Below are 14,241 nucleotides of genomic sequence, written 5' to 3' on the forward strand. Positions count from 1 at the left end.
GGCCGCAGGCTGCGGTTCCCAGCTTGCAGGACAGCGAGAAGGAGATCCACCTGCGTCCCCCAGGCTGTTCTCCGCTTAAACTCTTAAACTCTTATTCCAATATCCCTGACACCCCTCCCCCACCATACAAACTCGCCTACCCCATTGTGCAATACGGGTTTACAGTGTGCAATACTGCTCGATGTGCAATACTATTTCGATGCTGAAGCCACTACCTCAAGACCTCAAGTGCTAAGCTACTTTTATCCTATGTCTTTCCTTGCTCTTACTGTCTCTACTATAAGCTGCTCTCGCACAACTCTAATTGCCCCACAGGGATAAATAAAGTTTTCTGAATCTGAATCTGATTCGGAACAAAAGTTGAGCGCGTTGTAGCGCATATTTAGTCAATAACATGTCCACACAATTGTACGTACACGCACATATTTGATCACTTACTTTGTGACATTTTAGGGGAAGCTGAGCTTCCCTTGCAGTCTTAGAGCAAACGCCTCTGCATTGTATACAGAGTGCAGTATTGTATGATAACTGTCAAAAATAAAGCTGACTGTCAAGTACCAAGCACAACTTAATTGTCAAATGCGCTGTATGTGAAACATACAGCGCATTTGAAATTTCGTCCCTCGAACATATTTTTTGCTTTTTTTTAAAAAGTCCTACTTCACGGATTTCACTGATTACTGGTTCTTTTTGGAACATAACCCCCGCGATAAATGAGGGATTCCTGTTTGTATTTTTTTTCAACTATTTAGTTGCTCTCACCTCACTTTATATTCCCTTTCTGAGCTAATCCATCCATACGTACCAGCTCAGTGCCTCTCAGCTCAGACGCAAGTGGAGGTACCAAGGACTAAAACGCAATTTTATTCTATGGCTTTCAGCCCAGCTTGAGACTCTGCATTGTCCGAGTGCAGGGATGTCCAAACACCGTCCTCAAGGGCCATTGCCCTGCCCATTTTCATTCTCTCCCTGCCGCAACACACCTGATTCAAATGATCGGGATCATTTTCAAGTTTTCTTCAGAACTTGCTGATGACCTGTTCGTTTGAATCAGGTGTGTTGCAGCAGGGAGCAATGGAAAACAGGCAGTGCATTGGTCCTTGAGGACTGGAGCTGGACTCGTGGCTCTTGTCTTACTTTAATGGTGTCTGCTGTATTTTATATTATTGATTATTTTTTTTCCCCCACTGCCTTTGTTATTGTATGACACTTTTTTTTTTTTTTTTGCCGTAGGTCGAGCACTTTGCCAAGACTGTTTTGAAATGCTCTTCCAATAAAGTTGAGTTTGGTAAGTGAATGATGTACATGCAATTTAATGTCATACCCACCAAGCATGATCATGTGTCTGAACACGAAGGATAGAATGTCTGACTTGAGGTCACATTCAAGCAACTAAGTCGTGAAGAAGAAAAATCATCTTTATTATTTGAATTGAACGCAGGTGGCACAGAAGGGAAACTTGCAATTACGCATCAACGACCACACGATCATTATGATTAGAGCTAAATGCTGAAGCACAAGATTTCTTTTGGAATGAGAAAAACTCACTTTCTATGGTCTAGGCTTGACATGCCCAGGTCGCCCAGGTGGTGGACTGGATGTTGCTAGTCCAGGTGGGTGTGTCTAGCCACACCCACCTGGTGGTTTAGGTGGGCCGTTTTCATCCCGAATAACTGGGGTTGGCTAGGTTTGTCTCGGCGGGAACCAAGGCGGTGATCCAGGTTTGAATGGTCATGTTCCAGAATATTTTTTGCATCCGGAGGAACAGATGGCCCAGCGGGTGGTTCAGGTTGCAGCGTGCTGGTCCAGTTAGGAAGGGTCGTGGGGCAGGTTAACAATTTGGTGTTCCGGTGGGTATTTTTTATCCAGGACAACAGGTGGCTGCACTGGTGTCTGCTATTTGCTGGGGTGGCTAATTATGATTTGAAATAAAGTGTGGTCCTAGTGATGGTATAGCCTGGCAAGATGGTGGGTGGGTCATTTTCATCCATAATAACAGGTGGCCCGGGTGACCCAGGTTGATAAGATGATGTGTCAGAAAATGCTGGATCAGGTGGTGGTGGCAGTGGCCCAGGTCGTGAACATGGTGATGGCCCAGGTGGCTAAGATGGGAGTGGCTAATATGGTGGTGGCCCAGGTGGCCAAGGTGCTGGTTTCCCAGGTGGCCAAGGTGCTGGAAGCATAGGTGGCCAAGGTGCTGGTGGCCTAGGTGGCCAAGGTGCTGGTGGCCAAGGTGCTGGTTGCATAGGTGGCCAAGGTGCTGGTAGCCAAGGTGGTCGTAGCCCGGGTGGCCAAAAAGGCCAATATGGATATTGTTGTGGTGGCCCGGGAGGACCTGGTGGTCCAGGTGGTCCTGGTGGACTAGGTGGTCCTGGTGGTCCAGGTGGTCCAGATGGTCCTGCTGGTCCAGGTGGTCCTGCTGGTCCACCTGGTCCAGGTGGTCCTGGTGGCCCATCTTTTCCGGGAGGTCCTGGTGGCCCATATAGTCCAGGTGGACCCGGTGGCCCATTTGGCCCTCGGGGACCATCTGGTCCAGGTGGTCCTGGTGGACCATTAGAGCCTGGCTCACCATCTGGTCCAGGTGGACCTTTTGGACCTTGTGACCCAGGTGGACCCTGTGGTCCTGGCGGTCCTTGTGGACCATCTGGTCCTGGTGGCCCTGGTGGTCCTGGTGGCCCAATAATAGGTGGAAAAAATGGAAACCCAGGTGGTCCTGAAGGTGGACCAGGTGGTCCTGAAGGTGGACCTTGTGGTGACCTAGATGGGAATGGATGTTACTCAGATTGAACACTGTCACCTGGAAAAACATCTGTATTGGCAGACACGTTACCTCTTTATCTTAGCAGAAAGACAGCTGTTTCCTGTGAAAAAGAGTTGACATCTTTGTTACATGGTGACCTTTCACTTCCTCTTTGTTACTTGGTAGTTGAGAGTTTGATGATTTACCAAACAGCACAAGGGCAACAGCGAACACCTTGAGAATGATCATCGTGGATGATGATATCCTAAAAGACAGTGAAAACGGACGGTAAACGTACATAGAGAGAAAGTAAACATGATGCGAGAGCTGGCTGCTTGCAGAGTGTCAGTTTGTTGAAGCCCAAGTTCCATGCCGAACCACAAGGTACCTGGACTGTCCTTGGGAGGAGGGCTGATAAGTCTCTGCCAATCTTAATGTTGCCTTTGGGTGGAATTCTTGTATTTACTGATACCACTCCTTTTCAGGAAATACATTTTTTTTGTTGAGTCGCTAACTGCTCATTTATTATTGTGTCATTGATGCACCAAATATGCACTTCAAAGTCGACAGTCACACAGAGCCTCACCGTTGTTAATAAAGGCTTGCATTGTAGAACATAGTGGATGACCCACATATTCGCAGTTCCTTGCCTGTTTGCATATGATTGTTGTCAAATTTAAAATACTTGCGTGGGACCATCCCCCATTTTTTGTGGAAAATGCTTGTATATATGTTCAACAAAATGCTCCTGCTTTTCACAGAACTTGGAGAATAATAGCATTTTGTGGAATCAAACACATCAAGGAGAACAGAGTCTTTGATGCTAAGATTTTCGCTTCTCTGACTCCAACATTTGAATCGTGGTTCCATTCTATGAATCATGTAAACTACATTTCGAAATAATGTCACACATATCCATTCAATGTATTATATCATGGATGGACAACTGGAGTTGAGGAGGTCTTCGAAGTACTCTGCCCACTGGTTCACAACGTCCCGAGTCGAAGTCAGCGGCGCCCCATCCCCACTGTACACAGTGTTAGTGGTGCACTGCTTCCCCCTCCTGAGACGTCGGATGGTGGACCAGAATTTCCTCAAAGCCGTCTGGAAGTCGGCTTTCATGGCCTCACCGAACTCTTCCCACGCCCGGGTTTTTGCCTCGGCGACCACCGAAGCTGCGTTCCAACGAGGGTGTGTTCCAACTACAGACGGATCACACTCCTCAGCCTCGCTGGTAAGGTCTATTCAGGGGTGCTGGAGAGGAGGGTCCGTCAGGAAGTCGAGCCTCAGATTGAGGAGGAGCATTGTGGTTTTCGTCACGGCCATGGAACTGTGGACCAGCTCTACACCCTTAGCAGGGTCCTCGAGGGTACATTGGAACTCGCCCAACCAGTCGACCTGTGTTTTGTGGACTTGGAGAAGGCGTTTAACCATGTCCCTCGGGGAATTCTGTGGGGGGTGCTTCGGGAGTATGGGGTACCGAGCCTCCTGATATGGGCTGTTCGGTCCCTATACTGCCGATGTCAGAGTTTGGTTCGCATTGCCGGCAATAACTCGGCATCGTTTCCAGTGAGGGTTGGACTCCGCCAAGGCTGCCCTTTGTCGCCGATTCTGTTCATCACCTTTATGGACAGAATTTCTAGGCGCAGCCGAAGCGTTGAGGGGGTCCGTTTTGGTGGCCTCAGTATTGCATCTCTGCTTTTGCAGATGATGTGGTACTGTTAGCTCCTTCAAGCAGGGCTCTCCAACTCCCACTGGAGCGTTTCGCAGCTGAGTGTGAAGCGGTTGGGATGAAGATCAGAACCTCGATATCTGAAACCATGGTCCTCAGTCGGAAAAGGGTGGAGTGCCCTCTCTGGGTCGGGGAGGAGATCTTGCCCCAAGTGGAGGAGTTTAAGTGTCTTGGGGTCTTGTTCACGAGTGAGGGCAGGAGGGAGCGAGAGATCGACAGGGGGATCGGTGCAGCGTCTGCTGTGATGCAGATGTTGTATCAGTCTGTCATGGTAAAGAAGGAGCTGAGCCAAAGGGCGAAGCTCTCAATTTACCGGTCGATCTACGTCCCAACCCTCATCTATGGTCACGAGCTATAGGTCGTGACCAAAAGAACGAGATCCCTGATACAAGCGGCCGAAATGAGTTTTCTCCGCAGGGTGTCTGGGCTATCCCTTAGAGATAAGGTGAGAAGCTCGATCATCCGGGAGGGGCTCAGAGTAGAGCCGCTTCTCCTCCACATCGAGAGGAGCCCGATGAAGTGGCTCGAGCATCTAATTATGATACCTCCTGGGTGCCTCTCTCATGAGGTGTTCCGGGCATGTCCCACTGGCAGGAGACCCCGGGGACGACCCAGGACACGCTGGAGAGACTTTGACACCAGCTGGCCTGGTAACGCCTCGGGATCTGCCAGGAAAGAGCTCGAAGAAGTGGCTGGGGAGAGGGAAGTCTGGGTTTCCCTCCTAAAGCTGCTGCCCCTGCGACCCGACCCCGTATCAGCAGTGGAAAATGGATGGACAAATGGTGGCCTGCTGGCCACAAGCGGCCCATTCTTTGAGTGGCCCCTTGATTTATTTGAAAAAACAACAATTCAACAAGATTACAACTTTGAGTGAGTTGATACTTGTAAAAAAAAAAAATAAAAATGCACGAGATTGATTCTTCCACCTTTATTTGTTTGCTCCTCTGTTGTTTCAAGACACCACTGAATGGTAATTATTTTGCGTGATAGCTCTTTTCAGTGGAATTTAAAAAAAATTCACAGTGTATTCTTAATTTTTGATTGTTCAAACTCTTTTGTTGAAGGATGGATCTTTTACGACGTCACTGAGAAATATATTCTGAAAAATGAAATACAGTATGTTGAGCGTACGTATTTTGCATGTATGTAGATTTAAAATGGCATTTTTGTCATATGCCTGGTGTGGAAGTGTGTGATCCAATGTAACCTGAGTCAAAATGCATATTTTCCCCTTGACTGCACAAAGCGCAACACCAAACATGTCCAACATTAAAGTTGTGCTCACTGAAAACACTTCAAAATGGAGAAAGTACTCACCACGCACACTCAATTTTGCTCCTCAAACCCCTCTCAGGCCTTGCGTTGTTGAGAGTCCTGCTTCTGTCTCTCTTCTGTCGTTTCACAGTCGGTCATGAAGAGCTTAAATCACTTGCCGGCCACCATTAAGGTGGGGCCCTTGTTAATGAGGGTGGGTCATTTAATTGATTTCCTCATGTTTTTACACAATTACACTCTGCGGTTTCTATTTGGCTGCGACTGGCTGGCAACCAGTTCAGGGTGGACCCCGCCTTCTGCCCAAAGACAGCTGGGATAGGCTCCAGCACGCCCGCGACCGTTGTGAGAAAAAGTGGATTAGAAAATGGATGGGTGGATGGATGGTTTCTATTCGGTGGGCATTACCAAGCGGTATTTCATCTTCATGTTGACAAGCTGTAATTCATCAGTTCCTTGAGTCACTTTGAAGTGAATTGAGCACACAAAAGGTCACCACCACTGGAATCTTACAGTGGGGAGAACAAGTATCTGGATGCTGCTGAATTTTGAAGTTTTCCCACTTACAAAGCAGGTGGAGGTCTGTAATTTGTGTCAAAGGCACTCTTCCACTATGATGTATGTACATCCAGAAAATCACACTCAATCATTTTCAAATTATTAGTTTGCATTTTATTACCATAAATTGCAAATTAATTATTTAAAAATATTTGATATATCAGACAAACAGAACTCAATATTTGATGCAGAAACCTTTGTTTGTAATTGTAGATATTTTTCCATTGTTCTTCACCAGGTTTGCACACACTGCAGCAGGAATTTTGGCCCACTCCTCCATACACACCTTCTGAAGAGTATTCAGGTTAAGGGGCTGTCGCTGGGCAACGCGGACTGTGATTTTCTGGATTTATTTTTTTTTTTTTAGATTCTGTCCCTCATAGTTGAAGTGTGCCTTTGATGCAAATTACAGACCTCCACCTGCTTTATAAGTGGGAAAACTTCAAAAATCAGCAGTGTATCAAATACTTATTCTCCTCACTGTACCGCACGTGCATTGTACATGAAGTGCAAATAAACAGCTGGTACATATTTATTTATGATTACTATTTGTTAATCTACCTAGCAGCAAGGAGCTGGGTGGGGTAGGTCAAGAAGGCTACTGTGGCTTTGCAACAGCTGGGTTCGGCTCCACCGCGCCTGTGACCCTTGTGAGAAAATGTGGATTAGAAAATGGGTGGGTGGATGGATGGCTTATATTCGGTGGAAATTTCCAAGCCGTATTTCTTCTTTATGTCGACAAGCTCTAATTCATCAGTTAATTGCGTCACTTTGAAGTCAATTGAGCTCACAAAAGGTCACCCCCACTGTAATCTTACGTGCTTTGTACGTGGAGTCATAACATGTTTTCAAACAGCTCGTACATATTTATTTATTATTATTGTTTGTTTTCTTTTTAATCTACCTAGCAGCAAGGAGCTGGGTGGTGTAGGTCAAGGCTACTGTGGCTTTGCGAAGAGGACAAACTGGTTTGTCTCCTCTGTGTCAGTTTAGTACCAATCACGAATGGCACATTTCCAGCTATCTATCCATTGTCAATGCCGCTTTTCCTGAACAGGTTCACGGTGGGGTGCTGGAGCTTATCCCATTTGACTTCAGGCAGACTCTGAACTGTTCACTAGTCAGTTGCAGGGCACATATAGAGACAAAGAACCATTCACACCCACATCCACACCGTCAACCAATCGCACGCTGCCCCACTCACAACTTAGGCAAGTGTACTACGACACTGTCAGCAACTATCATAGCACATTAGTTGAAATAATTGTGTGTTGTGGGAAAAAAATTATCCAATTTCACAAAATCTATTATATTTCTTATTTGGAATCATTTCCAATATGCAGCCGAAATAAAACACATCTCTTTACTTGTCACATATTTCATTGTGTTGCACCCATAATGTCAGTCTGCAAAACAAAATTGTCATAATGTGCCTTATTAACTCATCTCTTTGATCTGCACGATTCTTCTGAATCTCAAGATTCAGTGATATCTGGGTTGAATCTGAATGTAGGATAAGATATCCCCAAGTCTAAGCTTTCATTAGAGCCCAGGATCATGATTGTATGTTGAAGCATTCCAGAATAGCAGCCTTTTTTCCACAAGTATTCACACAGGTCACCCAAATGGAACATTTGGTGTTCGCCTGTACCTTTCCTTCAGAAAACATGTGTAAAATGCTCATTTTTTTGTAGGATTATTGTCAAACTTGAACTGGAAGTTGGGGAGACTTCAAGCTTTAATCCTGTAGTGTTTTCAAGTCCTAATCAACATTCTAAATTCATTTTCAAGGCAGATCTTGTGAAAAGAAATTAGATGAACATAAGATTCACCTTTTTTTCTGTTTTCAAACATCCATAGTTCAGTGACAGGAGCACTTACACAGATTCTGACTGTTTGGGAGAAAAATTCAAAATGTTATCTTCAAAACGAGACCAAAACTATGCTGATACTCGAAATGGTTCAAGAACAGCTACACATTTACTTTGGGTGCACCTTTTTTAGGCGTTTTTGGCAAAAGTTGCCCTCAGCTTCAGGTACATTTGATACATTTATGAGACATTGATTTATTTGCTCCCCGGCACTTCAGGAGAAGGGTGACACTGAGTAGCTGCACTAGTGGTGGCTACATTAACTCTAAAATTTTTAGAACAAACAAATGCAGACACTGCATGAGAGGTAAGGATTATTGGGGGAACGTTCAAAACAATGTGATCAACTTTTTGTCAACGTTTACCTCGTGCTGCCACTTATCTGACGCATGCTGAAAGTTTTTGTTCGATTAGATCAGGCATATTCAAAGCCCGTACTGGGGGCCAATTGAGGCCCGCGTTCAAATTTTCACTGGCCCCTAGTCTCTTTTATAAAGTCAATTATATGCGTCCCACTTGCACTGTTGACAGCTGTATAATATACTTGTGTCCCCCCCGCCCCCCCCACAAAAAAAACAAAAACAAAAACAAAACCAAAACGTTACATTTTACCAGAAGATGGCAGTAGCGCTGGAGCCACATGCTTGTGACACTTGACTCATCATTTCAGCCCATCCCATTTCAAACATGGTGACTGTAGCTAAAAAAAGAAAAGTTGACAGCGAGTGCAGCTGATTCCAGAACAAGTTGTAATTGGAGTATTTTATTGACCGAAATATGAAACAACTGTGTCTGTCTCATTGACCATGAGACTTTAGCTGTTTTCAAGGAATTCAGTGTCAAGCGCCACGACCAGACAAAACGTGCTCACTACGACAAGCTAACTGGGAACAAACGCAGTGAAAAATGAAAGCAACTGGAAGTTGTTTTAATGGTACAGCAGTGCTTTTTGACAAGAGCCCATGAGTCAAATTAACCAAAACTTTAAACATGATACAAAATTGTATCATGTTTAAAGTTTCGGTTAATTTGGGCATGTCTGGACATACTCAGCGCAGAGGTGTCGGCCGTTTGGGAGGAGGGCCTTTTCACGTCAAAGCAAGGGGGCGAACAGATGGAAGAAGGCTAGATTCAATCACAGAGTGGGAATAAACAAATTGGGAACAAAGAGTTGTTGAATACCAAAAGACGGTTTGGGAACAGCTGTCGCGCCCAGATGGACATTTGTCATCAACAAAGTCTGTGACTTGTGTATTCGGATAGATCAGATCACTACCGAGGGGCCGGACCGGGGGGCGCGGTATGCAAATCTCGGGGGCAGTGTCTTTCTTGTATTTTGCAATAAAAGTTCGAACCGGCAGAGAGAGAGCGAGTGTGTGATCATCGGAGCAACTAACGTCCTTCGCTCTCAGAGATCCGCTCCCGCCGATATTGAAGACAATTTTCTTGTGTGCCGAGTCATTTCTTTAACTTTGTCAGAGAAAATCTCTGACAGCGAGCTATGAGGTGACAATGCTGCTTGCCAAGCACTGCAAACCTCACTGAGGTTGAATTTATTAAAGACTGTGCTGTAAATAGTTAAATTTGTCCAGAGAAGAAGCAAGAATTTGCCAGTGTTTGCCTGGCTCGTAGCACCGTGGTACGGAGAATTGAAGATTGGATCTAAAGAGACACAAGGAGCTGAATTAGACTTTTATTTGTCAATCTGCGATGAAAGTACAGACGTATCTGACATCGCTCATTTCCCGCTTTAGGCATGGCAAGAAAGTTATTATTCAGGACTCCTGTAGAGTTTTACACATTGTGGGGACAGGTTATGAACTACCCCTTTTAAATATTTACAGCACTTGGCCCCACTATTTCAATACACAGCAAGTGTAAGAAAGACATTGCAGAGTATCAGTGGCCCTTTCTCAGTTTCCTTGTCACTGACAGTATGATGAATGACTCACAATTCATGAATTCAGCATCACAAATCATAGATTTAATCCCATGGGATTTTGATTCGTAAAATAAATCAAACAATAAATTAAAAAAAGAAACTGGTCATTTATTTGAAAAAAAGTGAAGCTACACTTTCCTTTGGCCTGCGTACACACACGCGCACACTTCTTTTTGGTTCAAGCGGCTTTTGAGGTGTTGGAGGTGGGAAACATCTAAAACATTCAGGATATTGGCCCTGGAGGAGCAGATTTGGACACCCTTGATACAGGAACAGTCTGGTACTGTTCAATGCAGAAAGACAATCGGTGAAGACTGAATGTTACCTGAGGTGCAATGAAAGGCACTTAATCTCTTTCAGAAAGATCAGGGTACCATGGTGAAATTCAAATTCTGAACAACAGCCAAAAAAATGTAAGTCACTTTTGTTGAAATTATATGTTTGTTTTTCTTCTTCTCTATCTTACGTTAGCTTTTTTTCAGCAGCAAAAAGAAAAAAAAGCTAAAATTGTCACTTGTTAGACATTTTGGGATATCTTCCTTGCAGTTTGTAATACTTTGCTCAGATTACAGACTGTGTAACACACACACACTCACACCATGTGTGGAGCAAGGTCTGACCAAAGCCACTCCTTTGAAAAAAAACAAACAAAAACAACTGTATATAGTGCTGTCAAGAGATTAAAAAATGAAATGGTGAGATTAATTAATTATGATCTGTAATTAATTGATCAAATTAATCTATATTTTAATCTCATCTAAAAATTGCTGAGACAACCCCCATTTTCGTTTTAAATTCATTACATTATTGCGCATTGAGGCAGATCACAAGAGTCACATCACAAAAAAGGTATTTTATTTTTTTTAAACAGACTTGAACAGATGCAGTCCAAGCCATTTACTTTCTGCTGTATTTGAGACTAATCCCAAATCCTACCTGCAACTTTTAGTTTTGACCCCCAGGGGGAATATCACTGTTTTGTTTTTGTAAATCTCCAAATAATTACAAAATAAAAATAAAAGAGAACACCAGGTCCATAAAAAGTGCTTAGGTTAACATACCAAAAACAGTAAGAACACTTTTCTGAGCAATACAAGAACTGAACACGGAACTTGCTTCAGATAATAAATAAAACAGACCCTTAAAGCACAGTGATGTAAGTTAGCACTTCAGAAATAACACTGTTCATCATGACAAAATAAAGTTCTGAAATTAACATAAACCATTTTGAATTGCCTACTGAGGACAAAGCAACTATGCTGACTTCATGCCTCATATGCGGGTTGTTCTCCTCCAGTTTAGTTTGACAAAGAGCTTTGCTCTGGCTCCCTCTGTTGCTTACGCTTTCGGTGCTTACATGATCCATGGCTGCGCTCGCGACTGGGTGCTTTGCATTGATATAGGAGGCTGAACTTGAGCTGCTTCGGTGGTAAGCAAACTCCTTACAAATTAGGCACAACACTCTACTTTTGTCAATAGTGCCGTCAGGGCGTTTTTGAAAAGTAAATTTTCCATTCATTGTGTGGAGAACTCTCTCATGCTCCTCGATTTTCACCTATCCTCACCGCTGCTTGCTCAGCCCGCCCAACTCCAATAGGAGCCAATCAGCTTATGCTTAACAAGCCCAAACATAATGACAGCCAATCAATGTCCGCTTCAGGCTGTGACTGACAGTTGTTTCCCCACTCTCAACAACTCGAACACAGGAAGCCAACACATAAAAAGGGATATTAGAAAAAGGCAAGCCAGCTACAGAAACAATAAAGTTAGAGATTAAAATTTAGATTAACACGATTAAAAAACATAACGCGCTAAAGATGACTGTAATTAATTAATTGCAATTAACGTGATAATTTGACACCTCTAACTGTATACAGTAATCCCTCGTTTATCACGGGGTTTACGTTCCAAAAGGTACCACTGATAAGTGAAACCCGTGAAGTAGGATTTATTAAAAAATAAAAATAAAAAAAAAAAAGCAAAAACATGCGAGAGGGAGGAAATATCAAATGTGCTGTATGTTTCACATACAGCACATTTGAAAATAAAGTTGTACTTGGTACTTGATAGTCAGCTTTATTTTTTACAGTTAGTATACAATACTGAACTCTATGCAATGCAGAGGCGATTGCTCTAAGGCTGCAAGGGAACCTCAGCTTCCCCTAAAATGTCAAAAAGTAAGTGATCAAATGTATGTGTGTACATACAATTGTGTGGACATGTCATTGACTAAATATGCGCTACAACGCGCTCAATTTTTGTTCCGAATCAGCTTTTTATTACTAGTTACGACGCGACCCTCTTCTCATTCATTCCCGCACCTTCACTGTGTGGACGCTGAGCGTCTACGGTGCGGACGCTGGGTGTCGAGAGAGTTCAGGGTAGGTTGTTCCAATGAACTGAAACGAGACGAGTCATTGGATAAATGCTGGTTTTGTCCCGCCCTTCGGACGCTCAGCGTATTGGCTGGCTTGGACGCTCAGCTTTTCTGCATGATGATTGGATGATCTGTCTGAGGCTGAATCTCTTTTTGATTGATAGCGAAATGAGCCAATCACCGATCTTATGGTGAAGGCAACCTTCTCATTTTTTTTGAAAAGGAATGGAAAGTAGAATTCACGTATAAATAAATGGACACATTTTATGCTGTAGGCCGAAATTGAGATTCCCATTGTCGGAGGCGAGCAAGTCGGGGGAGCGGGCTGTGGTGGACACGGCGGGATCCCTTCACCGTCCTCCGCTTCCCCCCCAGGTCCTCCGCGTGTTCATTTGATTCGGGCTGAGTTGAGGTGCGAAAATCAGAGGCTGGAAATGGAGAAGTTCTTGCAAGAAGTTTTACTGAACGTTAAGGGCACAAGTGTGAAACAAACAAGTGTTGTGGTCAAGACACAAATACGCTGCCAACAAATTCCCTACACGAATCATATATCTTCTAAGCGGGGCGTATCTCCTTATGGGTATTATCTTTTCCTGTTATGGGCATCACCTTTTCAGTTTCGGTGTGTCGGTTTGAGTGTCCTTGGTTTTTAAATTATAATTAAATTATAATTTTAAATTATAATGAAATTATTTTCATGCAAATTTGTGCTGCTAGGCGCACAGGGAGTTCTGAGTTTCTTTAGCCAGTAGGTGTGGACCATGTCCGGGCCTGGTGCTGCCCTTTCCCTCACCCTCCCCTGCTCGCCACTCAGTCTTTGTGCTGTCCTTGTATGACGACTTTTACTAGCCTCTTGCCGTATATTCATCCGAAAACAAACCATGGAATTAGTTGGCTGGTCTCTCGATGCCATCGACAAAATTTTCTCGACGAGAAGAGCAGGCAGTGGGGAGCCTACTTGCCCCTCGGGGACATTTGCTGCTGGGTACACCCTTGATCCCTGGAGGAAGTGGGGTATGGTGTGCCTGTCAATACTGTCCGTTGAGGATGAGGAAGACATCTACATAATCGGCCTTCTGATAGCAGGTATGCTGCTGTTTGGTGTTCGCAGTTTCCTGATCTGTCGTAAAATTCAACCGACGGGAGCGGCTTTATTGGAAGCAAAGAGGCCGCCGGTCTTCAAGAATGGATTATTGCGGATGTCCAACACTCAGACTCAGACTGTGGATGGAGAACATCTTGGAGAAGTTGGGATCCGTGCTCTCTCTCACAAAAGAAATCGCGGATTTGGCTGATCGGCGCCATTGAAGAGACACAGACCACGGGACTCAAGGCTGTCTGGAATTGTTGGCAGTGTTAAGATATGATTCCTCTCTGTTAGCTGGATTTGAAAGAAACAATGTAGAATGCTGTTGAAGGTATTTCCTGCTTACTGTGATTACAATCGCCTTTGGTAACCCCTCACCCCCACTACTTTTATGACCCCTCCAGAGGACATGTCAACATCAAAAGAGGAACTGTTATCTCAAGTATCTGTGTTGCAGCTATTGAGGGACTGCGCTTTGCTATGAGTACTATTGATCTCAGTCTCTTTCCTGAACATTTGTTTACACACATAAAACAACGTATGTGGTGTTAAAGTTTATCTTCTTCCTCCTTGGTTGATTAACGGCCCCCCAAGTGTCTCTTCTGTTGTTCCCCCGCACCTTGGGTCGGTCCCTGATCGCTGTTAAGCCCCCCTGGGAAGAC

At 44.3% G+C, this 14,241-nt stretch overlaps 2 protein-coding genes across 2 annotated transcripts in view; both read right to left on the reverse strand.

Moving 5' to 3' along the window:
- LOC109513053 (cuticle collagen 3A3-like) overlaps positions 1–5,911 on the reverse strand; it is a gene marked incomplete at its 3' end in the record, with an annotated part of 59,278 nt that extends 53,367 nt beyond the window's left edge. The window contains exon 1 of the mRNA XM_019865256.1: positions 5,790–5,911. The remainder of the gene's footprint in view (positions 1–5,789) is intronic.
- LOC109513054 (cuticle collagen 2C-like) overlaps positions 2,050–14,241 on the reverse strand; it is an 18,577-nt gene continuing 6,385 nt past the window's right edge. Inside the window, exons 4-5 of the mRNA XM_019865257.1 lie at positions 2,200–2,314; positions 2,050–2,149 (exon numbers count right to left, since the gene is read on the reverse strand). Coding sequence (XP_019720816.1) covers positions 2,050–2,149; positions 2,200–2,314 — 215 coding nt within the window. The remainder of the gene's footprint in view (positions 2,150–2,199; positions 2,315–14,241) is intronic.

Source organism: Hippocampus comes, unplaced genomic scaffold (assembly GCF_001891065.2).
Source record: "Hippocampus comes isolate QL1 unplaced genomic scaffold, H_comes_QL1_v1.1 scaffold180, whole genome shotgun sequence".
NCBI lineage: Eukaryota > Metazoa > Chordata > Actinopteri > Syngnathiformes > Syngnathidae > Hippocampus > Hippocampus comes.